Raw genomic sequence first — 18,346 nt, 5'->3', positions numbered from 1 at the left:
ATAAGTTTCCTCCACAAACCGTAGAAAACATTTTACGCACAAACCTACACAGAAAGCAAAATCAACCAACTAAAGTAAATACAGCTCACGAATCAAAAAACCACGAAACCATATACTGCTGTATACCATATATTCCCGACATCAGCAAACAAATAACCAACATTTGGCAAAATTAGTAACAAAATATGACATTCAATTAATACCAAATTTATTCAAAACCCGGCACAAAACTGGGGTCTATACTATGTAAAACTACACTGACAAACACCACACCAACATTATTTATAAAATACAATGTGATAACTGCCACGACTTCTGTATTGGAGAAACAAGTAGAAAAATGGAAACCAGATTCAAAGAACATAAAAAGTCACCTTCACACGTTTTCGAACACTGCAAGTCAAATAAACACAACATAACCATAGAAAACACTCAAATACTAAATAAAGAAACAAACATAAACAAACGTAAAATTAAAGAAGCCTTACTTATACAACAACTTAAACCCAAAATAAACCAATATAAAGGAACGCCTTTATACCTATATTAATATAATAAATAAAATTATATATTCAAACATCTAATACCGCCCTCTACAATTCGACACACAGTTACACAACCCCCTTTCAAACATGTGGTCAGCTTCCGGTCAGTTACCTCTTTCTTTGTGAACCTGACGATGACCGAAGAAGGTCGAAACGTTGTTCGCTCTTCTATGTAAAGTGTTTTCTCAGCCCAAACGAGCCGTTTTTGCATATATACTACTGCTTTATAGTTCTCTAACAACTCATATTTGCATCAGGCATCAGTTTACAAGACAATATGATATTTGTCATGGAAGATGGGACATTAGGTTATTCAACCTAAATCACAAAGCTATGGCTTGAGGGTCAAGACATTAGTAGTCACCCCACTTATTCAATATGAACCCTATACAGGATGTCTGATCAATTAACTCTTTTGGAAACATTCTAAACTTTCTAGGAGTTCCATCAACTAAATCCTTCGCTTGGATTGTTGTTGTTCAGAGTTTCAAGTTTGTAGTTAAAAGTTTAATCGCGTCCGTGCATTACTTTACCTATCCCCTCAGTAGCTCAGCTTCAAGTTCCTGAGATTATGATATTAAAAATGAGCACAATTCAAGTAGCCCATTGTATAACTTTGTGCTTAGCCATAAACAAACAATCAAACAAAACATTCAGTAAAGTCTAACAGAAGTATTACACCTGAGTGTAGTATCAAGGCAGAGTAACCAGAAGTGAGTTTTAAGAAACAAAGAATAGAGACGAAGGTACAACGAAGGAAACCATGAACAATTAAATAAAGCATAAAAACCTGGTACAAATGAAATGCGAAAATAATTGTATGATTCACATGAATATTTTAGGGAATAAATACGGGATTTGTGATTTAATACATAAATAGGGCTAACAATATTAACAGTTTATTGAGTTAATGATCTCGAAATAAAATCGCTTCGTTATTAATAGTTTATTGAGTTAGTGATATCTAAATAAAACCATTACGTTATTAACAGTTTAGAGATAGTTTGTGATATTAAATAAAATCATTACGTTATTATAAATTTATTGAGTTACCGATACCTAAATGAAACTACTACGTTATTAACAGTTTATTGAGTTAGTGATATCTAAATAACATCACTACGATATTAATGGTTTATTGAGTTAGTGATATCTAAATAAAATTGCTTCGTCATTAATAGCTTACTGAGTTAAAGATATCTAAATAAAACCGTTTAGTTATTAATATTTTATTCAGTTAGAATAAAAGAATTACATTATTAACAATTTACTGTGTTTGTGATAACTAAATAAATTCACTCCCTTATTAATAATTTCTTGAGTTAGTGATATCTAAAGAAAATTACAACATTATTATTAGTTTATTGAGTTAGTGATAGCTAAATAAAATCAATTACTTATTAAGAGTTTAATAATTAAGTGATATCTAAGTAAAACAGCTACGTTATTAGTAGTTTATCAGTTAATTATATTTAAACAAGTTAGTGAGTTATTAATAGTTTATTGAGTTAGTGATATCTAAACAAAATCACTAAGTTATTGATAGATTATTGAGTTAATGATATCTAAATTAAATCACTATGTTATTAGCAGATTACTGAGTTTGTGATTTTAATTAGATATCAGTCTAGATACCTAATTAGGTATCAGTAATTTAGTCTAGATTAAATCGATACGTTACTAATTGTTTATTGAGTTAGTGATATGAAAATAAAATCACTAAGTTATTAATAGTTTAGTGAGTTAGGGACATCTAAATAATATCGTTTCGTTATTAATACCTTTATTGAGTTAATGATAGCCAAACAAAATCGCCTCGTTATTAACAGTTTATTGGGCGAGATGTACCTAAACAAAAAAATTATGTTTATATTAACAATTTTTTAAAGTAGCGATATCTAAGTAAAATTGCTACATTATTAATAGTTTAATGGGTTAGCAATGTCTAAATAAAATCACTAAGTTATTAACAGTTTATTAAGATAGTGATATCTAAATAAAATCACTTATTTATTAACAGTTTATTGAGTTGGTGATATTTAAATAAAATCGCCTTATTAATCGCCACAAGTCCATGGAGTTTGTGATATCTAAATAATATAATTACGTTATTAATAGTTTATTGACTCACTGATACGTAAATAAAACCTCTTCGTTATTAATAGTCTCTTGTATTAGTGATGTCTAAATAAAGTCATTAAATTATTAATAGTTTATTCACTGAGTGATATATAAATAAAATCACTTCTTTAAAAATAGTCTATTGAGATGGAATAAAATAATTACCTGATCAACAGGTTGTGATACCAAAACAAAATCGGTACATTATCAATAGTTTATTAAGTTAGTGATATCTAAATAAAATTATTATAATATTAACAGTTTATTAAACTAGTTATATCTAAATAAAATCGTTACGTTATTAATACTTTATTGAGTTAGTCATATCCAAACAAAATCACTTTGTTATTAATAGTTTACTGAGTTTGAGATATCTAAATAAAACCAATACATAATTGATAGATTATTAAGACAGTGATATCTAAACAAATCGCCAAGTTATTAACAGTTTATTGAATTAGTGATGTTTAAATAAAATCATTACGTTATTAACACTTTATTGATATAAGGATATCGAAATAAAATCGCTTCGTCATCAATAGTTTAATGAATTAGTGATATCTAAATAATATCACTACGTTATTAATAGTTTATTGTGTCAGTGATATTTAAATAAAACTAAAACATAACCAATAGATTGCTAAGATAGTGATACCTAAAAGGTCGTTATATTATTAACAGTTTATAGAATTAGAGGTATCTAAATAAAATTACCAAGTTGTTGATAGATTGTTAAGTTACTGATATCTAAATTAAATCGTACGTTATCAACAGATTACTGAGTTTGGAATGACTAAATAAAATCGCTTCGTTATTAATAGTTTCTTGAGCTAGTGATATCTAAAAAATCACAACACTATAATTCGTTTATTGAGTTAATAATATCCAAACAAAATCGCTTCGTCATTAACAGTTCATTGAGTTTGTGATGTCTAAATAAAATCATTACGTTATAAATAGTTTAGAGTTAATGATACCAAAATAAATCATTTCTTTATTAACAGTTTACTGAGTTAGCGGTATCTAAATAAAGACACTACGTTATTCATAGTTTTCTCTGTTAGTAATATCTAAATAATATCTCTACGTTATTAGTAGTTTACTCAGTTAACGATAATTAAATAAAACAATTATGTTATCCATACTTGATTGAGTTAGTAATATCTAAATGGAACTACTACGTTATTAATAGTACTGCACAACAAAGTTTTTGTTTCTTGAACACTGTTGGGTGTTCCTTATAGATTTTTGACTGCTGATCACGAAAATCACATCTGAATTTGCCCATCACATATCGTTTCATCGAAATCTTCAGTTTCACCAGGGCATTGCTACAATGGAAAAAACGATATCAAGACAACTGTAATCCGTCAATGCTTGCTGACTACTGTTGGACACTGCAACGTGAGCACCAGACATTGAATACAAACGAAAATCAGGAGCAAAACACTTTTAATTATGTTGAACTTAATAGCGTATTAGAAATATAAACGCAATTAAATACGTTATTGCCGGTAAACAGTTAACTGTCTATCTCTTAGAGTTCCTAAGTAATGAAGCAAAACCAAAACTATATTTGTGCATATCCACCAGGTACTTGTCACAATCAGCAAAAACTTTTCAAGACACAAAACTTAAAAAAAAAAATGAATGTGTAGTGTAGTTTATTGAGTTAGTGATACATCAATAAAATCACTATAATAGTTTATTCTGTCATAGATATCTACGTAAAATAACTACGTTGTTTACAGTTTATTGATTTATCAATATCTAAATAAGATCCCTATGTTATTAAAAATTTGTTGAGTTTGAGATATCTGAATAAAATCATCACGTTATTAACACTTTATTGAGTTAGTCATATACAAATAAAATCGCTAGGTTATTTATAATTTATAGATTTAGTGACATCTAAATAAAATCACTATGTTATTAATAGTTTATTAAATTAGCGATATCGGAATTAAATCTCTACGTTATTAATAGTTTATTTAGTTTCTAATACCTAAATAAAATAACTACGTCATTAATAGTTTACTGAGCTAGTGATATCTAAATAAAATTAATACGTTAATAACAAATTATTGATTTCGTGATATCTAAAAACCGCTTAGTTATTAATAGTTTATTGTTCTAGTGATATAAAAATAAAATTGCTACTATATTAAGAGTTTATGGAGTTCGTGATATCTGAATAAAATCACTACGTTATTAAATTTAATTGAGTTAGTTATATCTAAATAAAATCTTACGTTATTAATAGTTTATTCAAATAGTGATATCTATATAAAATCATCAGTTATAAATTGTTTATTGAGTTAGCGATATATAAATAAAATCGGTACGTTATTGAAGTTTATTGAGTTAATGATATCTAAATAAAACTACTATGTTATTAATAGTTTATTGAATTAGTGATATCTAAATAAAATAACTACGTTATTATTAGTTTATTGACTTGGTGATATATATATATATAAAGTCACTACGTTATCACTAGTTTATTGAGTTAGAAATATCTGAATAAAATCACTACGTTATTTACAGTTTATTGATTTTGCGATATCTAAATAAAATCACTACGTTATTAGTACTTTATTGAGTTTGCTATGTCAAAATAAACTCTCTACTTTATTAATTGTTTGTCGAGTTAGCCATCTCTAATTAAAATCTACGTTATTAATCTCTTGAGTTAGCGATGTCTAAAAAAATCCAATACTTTATTAACAGTTTATTGAAGTAGTGATATCTAAATAAAATCATTTTGTTATTAACAGTTTATTGAGTTAGTAATATCTAAATATAATCACGATGTTATGAAAAGAGTATCGAGTTAACGATATCTAAAAACATCGCTACGTAATTAATAGTTTATTCAGTTAGTGATATCTAAGTAAAATGACTGCAATATTAATAGTTTATTGAACAAGTGGCATCTAAATAACATCGCTACGATATAGAGTTTATTCAGTTAGCTATACCTAAATTAAATCACTACGTCATTAATAGTTTATACTGTGAGCAATATCTAAATAAAATCAAAACGTTATTGATAAATTTTTGAATCCGTGATATTTAAAAAATCGCTAAATTATTAATAGTTTATTGACCTAGTGACATCTAAATAAAATCGCTACGATATTTTTTAGCTTAATTAATGAGTTAGTGATATCAAAATAAAATCATTTGTTATTAGCAGTGTGCTGAGTTAGCAATATCTAAATGACATTCTTAGGTTATTAATAGTTTACTGAGTTAGCAATATCCAAGTAAAAGCACTATGTTATCAACAGTTTATTGAGGCAGTGATATCTAAATAAAATCATTTCGTTTTTAACAGTTTTCTGAGTTCGTGATATCTAAATGAAATTGCTAGAATATTAATAGTTTATTGAGTTAGTGATATATAAAAAAATCACAACATTATAATTAGTTCATTAAGTTAATGATATCCAAACAAAATCGTTTCGTTATTAACAGTTTACTGAGTTTGTGATATATAAATAAAATCATTACGTTATTAACTATTTACTGAGTTAGCGTTATCTAAATAAAGACAATACGTTATTAAGAGTTTTCTCAGTTAGTAATATCTAAATAAAAACACTACAGTAAGTTATGAATAGTTTATTGACCTAGTGTTATCTAAATAAAATTTCTGCAATATTAATAGGTTATTGAGTTAGCGATATCTAAATAAAGACACTACGTTATTCATAGTTTTTTCAGTTAGTGATATCTATATAACATCACTATGTTATTTATAGTTTTTGATTTAGCGATATCTAAATAAAATCTCTACGTTTATTGAGTTAGCGATATTTAAAAAAAAAACACTACGTTATCAATACTTTATTGAGTTAGTGATATGTAAACGAAACTACTAAGTTATTAATAGTTTATTGCCTTATTGATATCTAAATAAAATCACAATGTTATTAATAGTTTATTGAGCTATAGATATCTACATAAAAGAACTACGTTATTTACAGTTTATTGATTTAGCGATATCTAAATAGAATCACTATATTATTAATACTTTATTGAGTTTGAGATATCTGAATAATTTCATTACGTTATTAACAGTTTATTTACTTATTCATACCCACATAAAACCTCTAGGTTATTTATAGTTTATAGATTTAGTGATATCTAACTAAAATCACTATGCTATTAATAGTTTATTGAGTTAGCGATATCTAAATAAAATCATTATGTTATTAACAGGTTTTTGATTTTGTGATATCTGAAAAATCGCTAAGTTATGAATAGTTTATTGACATAGTGATATCTAAATAAAATATCTGCTATATTATAGGTTATTGAGTTATCGATATTTAAATATCTCTACGTTGTTAATAGTTTACTTAGTTAGCGATATCTAAATAAAATATTTTCGTTACTAATAGTTTAACGAGTTAGTAATATCGAAATTAAATCCTTTCGTTATTAACTGAATTAGCGATAGTTATTTATAGTTTTTGATTCAGCGATATCTTAATAAAATCTCTGCGTTATTAGTAGTTTATTGAGTTATTGATATTTAAATTAAACCACTACGTTATCGAAACTTTATTAAGCTAATGATATCTAAATAAAATCGCTAAGTTTTTTATAGTTTTTGATTTAGCGATATTTAAATAAAATCTCTGCGTTATTAGTAGTTTATTGAGTTATTAATATTTAAATAAAACCACTACGTTATTGAAACTCTATTAAGTTAGTGATATCTAAATGAAACTACTACCTTATTAATAGATTAATGAGTTAGTGATATCTAAGTAAAATAATTTCGTTATTAGGAGCTTACTGAGCTAATATATATAAATGAAATTGCTAGGTTATTAATAGTTTATTGAGTAATCGATATCTAAAGATAAGCACTACATTATTAATAGTTTATTGAGATAGTAATATCTAAATAAGATCACTATTGTATTAACTGTTTATTGAATTAGTGATATCTTAATAATATCACTACGTTATTAATAGTATACGGAGTAAGTCATATCTAAATAAAATCGCTACGTTATTAATAATTTATTGAGTTAGCAATATCGAACTTTTACTCCCACGTTATTAATAGTTTATTAAGTAAGTAATATCTAAATAAAATCACTACGTCATTAATAGTTTATTGAGCTTGTGATATCTTAATAAAATCGATTCGATATTAAGAGTTTATACAGTTAGTGATACATGAATAAAATCACTACGTTACCAAAGTTAACTGAGCTAGTGATATCTAAACAAAATCGTTACGTTATTAATAATTTATTAAATCAGTGATATATATATAAAATCATTATGTTATTAAAGTTTACAGAGTTAGTGACATCTAAATAAAATCATTACCACGTTAATAATTTATTGAGTTAGTGTTATCTGAATAAAATAATTACGTTATAAATATTTTATTGGATTTGTGATATCTAAAAAAAATCGCTATTTTATTAATAGCTTATTGAATTATTTATACCTAAATAAAATAGCTAGGTTATTAATAAGTTATTTAGTTAGTGACATTTAATTATAATCTCTACATAATTAATAGTTTACTGAGTTCCTGACACCTAAGTGAAATCGCTACGATATTAACTGTTGATTGGGATAGCGATATCTTAATAAAATCACTTCGTTATTAATAGTTTCTTGAGTTAACAATATCAAAATAAAATCGCTACGTTATTAATAGATTATTGAATTAGTGATATCTAAATAATCAGTGATGACGAGAAAACCCACTTGTAGAGAAAAATATGTGTGTAAAAATGGCTGATTTTGGTTCAGAAAATTTTTATGTAGAGAAGAGAACAACGTTTCGACCTTCTTCAGTCATTGTCAAGTTCAAAAATAAGAAAAAGTGGTAACTGACCGGTAACTCACCGCATGTTTGAAGGGGGAGTGTGTAACGGAGTCTAAGAATGTATTGAGTGTGCTTAGATGTTTGGTTATATTTATTAATATAGGTATAAGGGTGTTCTTTTGTATTAGTTTATTTTGGACTTGAGTTGTATAAGTAAGACTTCTTTTATTTTGCGTTTGTTTATGTTTGTTTCTTTATTTAGTATTTGGGTGTTTTCTATGGATATGTTGTGGTAATTTGATTTGCAGTGTTCGAAATCGTGTGAAGGTGGCGTTTTGTGTTCTTTGAAACTGGTTTCCATTTTTTTCTACTTGCTTCTCCAATATAGAAGTCGTGGCAGTTATCACATTGTATTTTATAAATAATGTTGGTGTGGTGTTTGTCAGTGTAGTTTTTACATAGTATAGACCTCAGTTTTGTGCCTGATTTTTGAATAAATTTCGTATTAACTGGAATGTCATATTTTGTTATTAGTTTTCGCCAAATGTTGGTTATTTTTCTGCTATTGTCGGGAATATATGGTATGCAGCAGTATATGGTTTCGTGATTTTTTAATTCATGGGATATATTTACTTTTGTTGGTTGATTTTGCTTTTTGTCTAGGTGTGTGTGTATAATATTTTCACGGTTTGTGGAGAAAACTTATTGATGTTGATGAAGTATTGTTTTATTTTGTCTAATTCGTCGTTAATTTTATCTGGTTAGCATAGTTTTAAGGCTGTGTTTATTTGGTTTCTTAGTATGTTGAGTTTTTGTTTTGTTTCATGTGCTGAGTCTCAAGGAATGTATAGTCCAGTATGGGTGATTTTTCGGTGGATTTCTGTTTTAAATTGTGTATCTGTTCTTGTAATTTTGAGGTTAAGAAATGATATTTCATTGCTTTCTTCCTGTTCACATGTGAAGTTAATGTTGGGATGTATAGAATTAATGTGACTGAAAAAAAAATTACGTGTGTGTTCTGTAGATATGAATCCCGCAATCTGTCGTCCACATATCTGTACCAGTATAGTGGTGAATGTAATGCTGTGTTAATTGCTTGTGTTTCAACTTGTGTCATAAAAATATTGGCTAGAACTGGTGATACTGGGTTGCCCATGCTCAGGCCATTTGTTTGTATAAAGTTGTGGTTGTTGAACATGAAGTTTGTCTTTATCGTGGTGAATTCTATTAGGGTTGCTAATTGGTTGTTGGGAATGTCTATATATGGGTTAGAGTCTCAGATATAGAGTTCTAAGGCTATCTTGCAGGGTTCAGCGGTTGGGACTTTTGTAAAGAGGGATATAACATCGAAACTGGCCATTAAGGCTTTATGATTAAGTTGATTAAGATTAGACTTGAAATTAAAAGAGTATTTGATGAATGAGCTGGCTGATGTTACATATTTGGAGAATGCCCATGCTATGTATTTACCAAGATTGTAATTAAACGATTCATATGTGGACATTATTGGTCGTAATGGGCAATCTGGTTTATGAGGTTTCGGGATGCCGTATATTTGTGGTATGCGTGAGTCGGTTTTGCGTAGATAGGAATAAAGTGTTTGTGAAATTGTGTTATTTTTTTCATTTTTAGTAATATTTTATTTAGTTGCGCTTTGTGCGTCTTTGTTGGATTTGTGTGTATTGGTTCAATTTGTGTATGATAGGATGTTCGTTTTTTGGATTATTCATTCGTGTTCATTATAGCGTTTTTTTATCAGCATTTAGAATTTTTATGGTTTTGTCTAGTTTTAGTTTTTAATGGAATTAATGTCTCTTTTTGTAAGACTGATTTGTGAAATTATGTTGATGATTTTGTGAGAAAATTCTTTGAAAAAATCGTTTAAGATGTTGTTTTTAGGTGTTTCTGGAAAATATTAATTTTTAATTTTTTTCTGGAAAGTTTGGCTGTTGAATGTAATAAAATTGTTAAAGTTGTCTTCTTTCTGTTGGTTGTTTTTTGTTTTTATTTTCTGTGGAAAGTATCACAAGTCTCCTGGCTTGGTCTTCTAAACATGTTTTAATTTCTAAGGTTCGAATGTACCTAGGTGCTATTGCAAAGTTGAGTCCTTTGTTAAGTAGATGTTTAATTGTCGGTCGGATCTGTTAATTATGAGGTTAGTCAACGGTTTGTCGTGTTGGTGTCTTTTCTGTTGTGTGCATCTTAGTTTTTCTAGTTTTTTGTTGTGGTAGATCTTTTTGTCTCTGTCATTCCTAGTGTTGATTTGGTTTATGTTTCGCTTTTTTTTTTTTGTTAAGTCATGTAGTTCTTTATATTTCTTGTTCAACATGGCTTTAAGTAGTTTTTTTCTGTAAATTTTGGATATTGTTTGTGCATTGATTAAAAGTTTTTGATAGTTTTACCTTTACAAAATTGAATGAAACAAATTTTTAGTTTAACTTTCTAAGTTTCTTTACGATTGTATGAGCATCTACTGTTAATAGTGGTGTAAGGTATGTTAGTTCAGACATAATGGTTACATAGATAATTACAGATACATAAAGAAAACACAAAGACTTACACTTCTCATACAGTTACGGACTTATACAACAAAACATAAACCAAATCAACTCTAGGAGTGACAGGGACAAACGCAAACTTAAAGAAGCCTTACTTATACAACAACTCAAACCCAAAATAAACCAATACAAAGGAACATCTTTATACCTATATTAATAAATATGTTCAAACATCTAAGCACGACCTCTACATTTCTACACTCATTTACACAACCCTCTTCAAACATGTGGTCAGCTATCGGTTAGTTTCCTCTTTCTTTATTTGTGAACCTGACGATGACCGAAGAAGGTCGAAACGTTGTTCGCTCCTCTACATAAAAATTTTCTCAACCCAAACCAGCCGTTTTTACATACATATGGAATCTAAATAATATCACTAAGTTATTAAAAGTTTATTGAGTTAACGATATCTAAATAAAATCAGTACGTTATTAATAGTTTATTGAGTGTGTGATATGTAAATAAAATTGCTACGTTATTAATAGTTTATTGATTTAGTTATATATAAGTAATATCAGAACTTTATTATTAGTTTTTTGAGTTAGTAATATCTGAATAAAATCACTACAACATTAACAGTTTATTGAGTTAGTGATATCTAAGTGAGATCACTACGGTATTAACAGTTTATTAATGGCAAGGTGGGTTAAGACGTTCGACTTGTAATCTGAGGGTCGTGGGTTGGAATCACCGTCGCACCAAACATGCTCGCCCTTTCAGCCTTGGGGGCGTTATAATGTTACGGTGAATCACACTATTCTTTGGTAAAAGAGTAGCCAAGAGTTGGTGATGGGTGGTTATGACTAGCTGCCTTCCCTCTAGTCTTACATTGCTAAATTAGGAGCAGCTAGCGCAGATAGACCTCGAGTAGCTTAGCGCGAAAATCTAAGAAAAACCAAAAACAAAGAAACAGTTAACAGTTTATTCTTTTTAGTGATATTTAACCAATTATTAATAGTTTATTGAGTTAGATGTAATTAAATAAAACTACTTATGATTTCACCACAACCCCTCACTGTGAGTCTTGATGCTTACTCTTTTGTTATTGTGTGTAACTTTGAGTTTAATAACAAAGTCTTCTGAGGTCGCTTAAGATTATTTGTGTATTAATCCAGATTATATTGCAATAAGATATATTAAGTAACAAACAATTTAAATTAAAAGTCATACACAATAACAGTAAAAAACAAGGTAGAAATGACTTTGTACGTGACATAATAGAGAACATCATAACCTATCAACTGATATTTATTGCGGTAGTTCCCCGCTCACTGTCAGTCCTAGTTGTAACGCCATCTATTGCATATTAAATACTATTCGAGCGGTTTAATTAAAATGATTGCATCTCTGTACTAAGAGTTCAACAACTAACAAATAAGTTATTCAACAAAAACAACACTTATATAAAATTTTCCACTTACCAAAATGCAGTTAGTATCCAAGTGTGTGGCCTGGACCTTACACGAATGACAATGAGAAATATATCATGAATACTGATACTATTTCAATTATTTGCATAGGGAAACACACAGAAACACAAAAGGACTTTTATTATCAATAACAATATCGAGTAATAAACAGTAATAACTTATTAACTGTATCATGAACAACTATCTCTTAGTGGAGTTTATAGCGGAATATTTATTCACTGAGTATGTCACGAGAGTACACATCATGTGATAGTAAGTTTATATGATATTCTGTTACATTAATAGTACCTGTGCGTCACTGTCAGGGAAAGTGGTATCAGTTTCATCATAAACACATATTTACTCAAAATACAGATGACTGGCGAGAAGGTAGGTTAGAATTTTAATGCAATTAAATGTTAAATAATAAAGGAAACGATAAAATTGAATAATAAATAAACAATAAATACAACCGTAACTATAAAAAAATTGCTATATCACAATATGTGTTTGAATATTTTATAAATTACCGTATTTTTACGGAAAAAAATGGAGTATTTGTTTGAAATGCGTAAGGCATTCAAATCCACCATGTCTTCTTTGTCTTATCCAATACACCATGCAAAAAGCCCACTATGTTTTCTTTGTGTTACCCCCTACACCATGCAAAGAAACCCACTATGTTTTCTTTGTGTTATCCACTACACCATCCAACCAATCCCACTACGTTTTCTTTGTCTTATCCAATAGACCATACATTCATATCCACCCAGTTTTCTTTGTCTTATCCGATACTTCATACTTCAGTATTATACTGCTTGTCTTCGTCTGGTAAAATATTATTAATTGAGTTCGTAACTGGTTTTCAAAACACACTAGCATTTAAATGAGCGTTAGGTAGAAATTATGATTAAGCGACCTCTTTAGCTAAACATGAATAATAAATAAATATGTATGTACATTGTGTACTGTATAGTGTATATATATAAAGGTATAGAAATAAGTAACTTGACACAATTACACTAAGTTGTTTTTTTAATAAGTTTACAAGCTAGCCTTAAAGTAATAAACAATTAATATACAACTTAGTGGTGTTATCATTTTGTAAATTAATATACTTAGATTTATTAGCACTGAAAAAATTACTTGTTTACTAAGCAGAATTTGTCTATAACTTTTTGGATTAATATTTTTAATGTGTTTCAGATGACTTATTAGATAATTCTATGTCACTGTTAATTGGATTTTTTAAACGCTAGGTAAACGTACTTTCCATAAATAGTGATTTATGTTCATTGGTTTTTGATATTGTGATGCAAGCGTTCACTCCCATTTAATATTTAACTTTACCGAGAATGCTTGAAACAAAGAGCCGTATCATTGGTCAGTCACGTTATGTGTATATTACTGGAAAGAGCCGTTCAACTTGATAGAGAAATTATGAAACACAAATAGTAGGCCGAGCACGTAGCAATGTTTTTTTATTTTTTGGTCGATTGCCCCATTACGAAAAATAAAAAATAAGAACAATGCGTAACTTCAAATGTTAGCGCATGCGCCACTGACGATATAGGTGAAAGAGAGAGTGGATCTCAGAGTTGTGTCTGAACTTGATAAAACGTCGTCAGAATATTTTAGTAAAGGTAGTTAGGGAAACCGTAATAATATTTATTATTGGCCATGCTGAGATGAACCATTATATAAATAAGCGTGAACGTCTGAAATGAGATGTCCAGATGTTCTAATTCACTACTCAAGTCAGGAGTGTGAAACTTAGTCGAGATGTCGACGGTTATATCCTCAGTAGGACCAGAGACCGTAGTCACAACTCTCAGTTCTGTGGAGGACTGCACAAAGGTTAGAAAATGGTGGTGTTTTCTGCTATCCAGTATCTTTACCTTTTTATTCGGCTTTATTGTGATCTTGTTGTGGCGGGCGGTTGCTTTCTTGTACTGCCACAAAAAAGATCCGGAGGCGAGTGGTCAAGGCTCCGCTATCAAACAAGCTGGGCATACGGGTAAAAAGAGTCAACAAGAAGCAGAGATAGGCTTTTTGACAGAAGCTAAAGATTGGGCAGGAGAACTCATCTCAGGTCAAACCACCACGGGCCGAATTTTGGTAAGTTCTCCTTGATTTTCCACATAGTTATCGCGTTAACAGAGCCTTCAGTGTTCACAACAAAGACTTAGCGTCAGAAACTTTCCCGAAGTCGCGAAGTTAATCTTTACTCCAGTAGAGAGCTTACGTCAAAACTCAAATTATACAGAAAGTATGAATATCTTAGAATAATTAGAAACCTTGAGATAGTCACCCAGTAAGGCCTACGATGCGTCTCGCCTGTCACTTGCTAAGAAAAGAACGAAGAACCTGAGCACGAGATATTTTAGTGCTCTCCCAGATACATCCACTGTGTTTATTATAGAACGGTTGAGTAGAATCTCCTGCACGTTTAGTTGGTGAGGATGTTTGAGCTCAGGAGTTCACTTACTTAATATTTATTACATCATTTTGTGTTTAGTATCAGACTTGTTTGTTGTAAGGATATTTATTTACCAACATAAAATACCAGTTATTGAAATGTTCACAACATGAAACTTCATACTACCAAACGCAACTGAAATTCCATTTTATTAACTGAAATAACCATAACTCCATTCTATCAACTATATTAATCTAAACTCCATTCTACCAACAATATTAATTTTAACTCTATTCTACCAGCTATATTAATTTCGATTTCATTTAATCGGTTGTTTTTGTCAGAAGGATGTTGACCTTTAAAAGTTTTAGTTTAAACTAAATTAACGATTGTATAAGTTGTGTGTATTATCTTATTCTAATGACCACAGTACACTGACTGTACAAGTTACATGTATTATATTATTGTAATGACCATAGTATACTGACTGTACAAGTTACTCCTATTATCTTATTCTAATGGTCACAGTATACTGGCCTTAGTCAGAGTTAGAAGTACAGGGTATTTATTACCTTAAAACTTGGCAACTATGTTTAGAAACGTTGTGTACATGTTTTGAACAACATGTATGACTGTGTGTGTGTTTGACATGGAGAAGTCAGCGTAAGTACTTATATACAAACAACGTCTCTTCGTTTGGCAGCTTTAGAGTGTAATCATGTATCTCGTCATTTGGCAACTTCAGGAAACCTTTCTTATTATATTCATACACACGTCATCTCTGGCTCTGTCAGGTAGTTAAGCACAAATACATAATACCTCACTGAATTGTACGTACGAAGTAATGCAACTTGTATTGTGTGTATAGAAATATAAAATAATCCATCGACTTCTTGAGGTTTGTGTACGCAGTCATGTCAAATAATCCATTGACTTCTTGAAGTTTTTGTATGTAGTCTATTAACATAATTTATCGAATTCGTGAAGTTTGTGTGTAAATAACTGTAAATAATCTCTCGTTGTCTTATGTATGTAGTGACGTAACATAATTTCTTGCTGTTTCTTGTATATATACAACTGTATATGATCTCTTGCTGTTTTATGTAAGTGATGTAACATAATTCTTTGCTGTTTGTCGTACATATAATGAAACTCCTTTATTATATCTAATTACCTCATTAGCTCCGAAAGTGGGGTCAGCTTTTATCCCCAAACCCATCAGGACCCCGCCGATAATGCATGAGAGCAATTTTTAGATGCACCGTTTGTATAAGGGTGTATGAATTCAGTTTCGAGCATGGGGTCCCTAACAAACAAAAATCATCGCGACCAGAGATGATAACAATGTTACTGAACACCCCAATGACCAGAGATGATAACAATGTTACTGAAGACCCCAATGACCAGAGATGATAACAATGTTACTGAACACCCCAATGACCAGAGATGATAACAATGTTACTGAAGACCCCAATGACCAGAGATGATAACAATGTTACTGAAGACCCCAATGACCAGAGATGATAACAATGTTACTGAAGACCCCAATGACCAGAGATGATAACAATGTTACTGAAGACCCCAATGACCAGAGATGATAACAATGTTACTGAAGACCCCAATGACCAGAGATGATAACAATGTTACTGAAGACCCCAATGACCAGAGATGATAACAATGTTACTGAAGACCCCAATAGAGGACAATTCCTGTCCTTTAAAAAATAAATTCCTGTGACGAAATTTTCAGATTTTAGTTCCTAGACTCACGAGAGAGTGTCAGACTAAGGACAAGAAACATTATGTCCTATTTCATTTAAGGGACCTTAAAAACCTACTTTTAGATTCCCATCGTATCTGACTAAAGAGGTGTTTCCCACCTGGTAGCCACTCAGTTATATAGAAACATTAGTATATACCAAGTCAAAAGCTGTGATAAAACAGTGTGTTTTAAATACCCGTGAATTCTTACAAGTAGTTTAGTTACTGAATAGAAATATAAATGCAACTATAAGTCTATATACAATTTTTATACGTATATACATGCACACACGAACACATGTGTACTTTGAAAGTGAAACTTAATAGTATATGACACATATATTTTAGAGAAGTCGACAACAATAATTTTAACATCATTATAACTACCTGTTCTAACTTTCTACAAAACGCAAATACTTTAAATTTACTATTTCATATAACATAACTGTGGAACCATGCTATAATGTTTTTATCAAACTTCACTGAATTATAGTTTGTAATAACCAACTCTATGTGACTAGTCCTTCTTTAACCCATTTCACAGTTTGTAAAGGAACCAATACTATGTGACTAGTCCTTCTTTAACCCATTTCACAGTTTGTAAAGGAACCAATACTATGTGACTAGTCCTTCTTTAACCCATTTCACAGTTTGTAAAGGAACCAATACTATGCGACTAGTCCTTCTTTAAGCCATTTCACGGTTTGTAAAGGAACCAATACTATGTGACTAGTCCTTCTTTAACCCATTTCACAGTTTGTAAAGGAACCAATACTATGTGACTAGTCCTTCTTTAACCCATTTCACAGTTTGTAAAGGAACCAATACTATGTGACTACTCCTTCTTTAAGCCATTTCACGGTTTGTAAAGGAACCAATACTATGTGACTAGTCCTTCTTTAACCCATTTCACAGTTTGTAAAGGAACCAATACTATGTGACTACTCCTTCTTTAAGCCATTTCACGGTTTGTAATTGAACCAACGCCATGTAACTAATACTTCTTTAAGTCATTTCACAACTTGTAACGGAACCAATGTTACGCGGCTAATCCTTCTTTAAGCCGTTTTAGAGTTTCAAAATGACCCAACACCACGTGACTGTGATTACATGTGGAACTTTGTGCTTATATATATAAAGGAACTTTCTCAGAGAACAAACGATATTATGACATGCTACGCCACACGTATACAGATAAAAGTGGTTACTTACATTAACACAGTTATATATATTTTATTTATAACATCAAATACGCAGGCCAGCCGTTCATTGGTTTAACGACGAAGAAGTTGGCTCTGTCAGACTTCAGAGATGTTTTAATCTTCTTCAATGTCTCTGGTATGGATGATTTAGGAGTCAGATATTCTGACTCAAGAGGATCATGTTGTTTGAAGGTTCTTGCTGCAGTTGGTTCGTTAATACTGAACACTTACTCTTACCTCAGTTGTGTCGATAATACTAAACACTTACTCTTACCTCAGTTGTGTCGCTAATACTAAACACTTACTCTTACCTCAGTTGTGTCGCTAATACTAAACACTTACTGCTACTTCAATTGTGTTGTTAACACTAAATACAGTTATTTCTGTTGTGCTGTTAAAATTTAAACTTAGACCACAAACTGTTTAAACCTTGTTAGTTACTATATTAATGTTATTTATATTGTATCGTCATTTCACTGTAATATAAAAGTTACTGTGAAGATACTTGATATTTATCGCTAATAAA

The 18,346-nt window shown here is 30.0% G+C and overlaps 1 protein-coding gene across 3 annotated transcripts in view; it reads left to right on the top strand.

Moving 5' to 3' along the window:
- Positions 1–14,029: 14,029 nt before the first annotated feature.
- Positions 14,030–18,346, top strand: part of LOC143247148 (calcium-activated potassium channel slowpoke-like) — a 61,723-nt gene continuing 57,406 nt past the window's right edge. For all 3 annotated transcript variants that reach the window (XM_076494776.1, XM_076494775.1, XM_076494777.1), the window contains exon 1: positions 14,030–14,557. In XM_076494776.1, the coding sequence (XP_076350891.1) occupies positions 14,222–14,557 (336 nt within the window). In that variant the 5' untranslated portion in view covers positions 14,030–14,221. The remainder of the gene's footprint in view (positions 14,558–18,346) is intronic.

The sequence above is a fragment of the Tachypleus tridentatus genome, chromosome 3, assembly GCF_004210375.1.
Source record: "Tachypleus tridentatus isolate NWPU-2018 chromosome 3, ASM421037v1, whole genome shotgun sequence".
NCBI lineage: Eukaryota > Metazoa > Arthropoda > Merostomata > Xiphosura > Limulidae > Tachypleus > Tachypleus tridentatus.
This window is presented reverse-complemented; position numbering and strand designations above follow the sequence as displayed.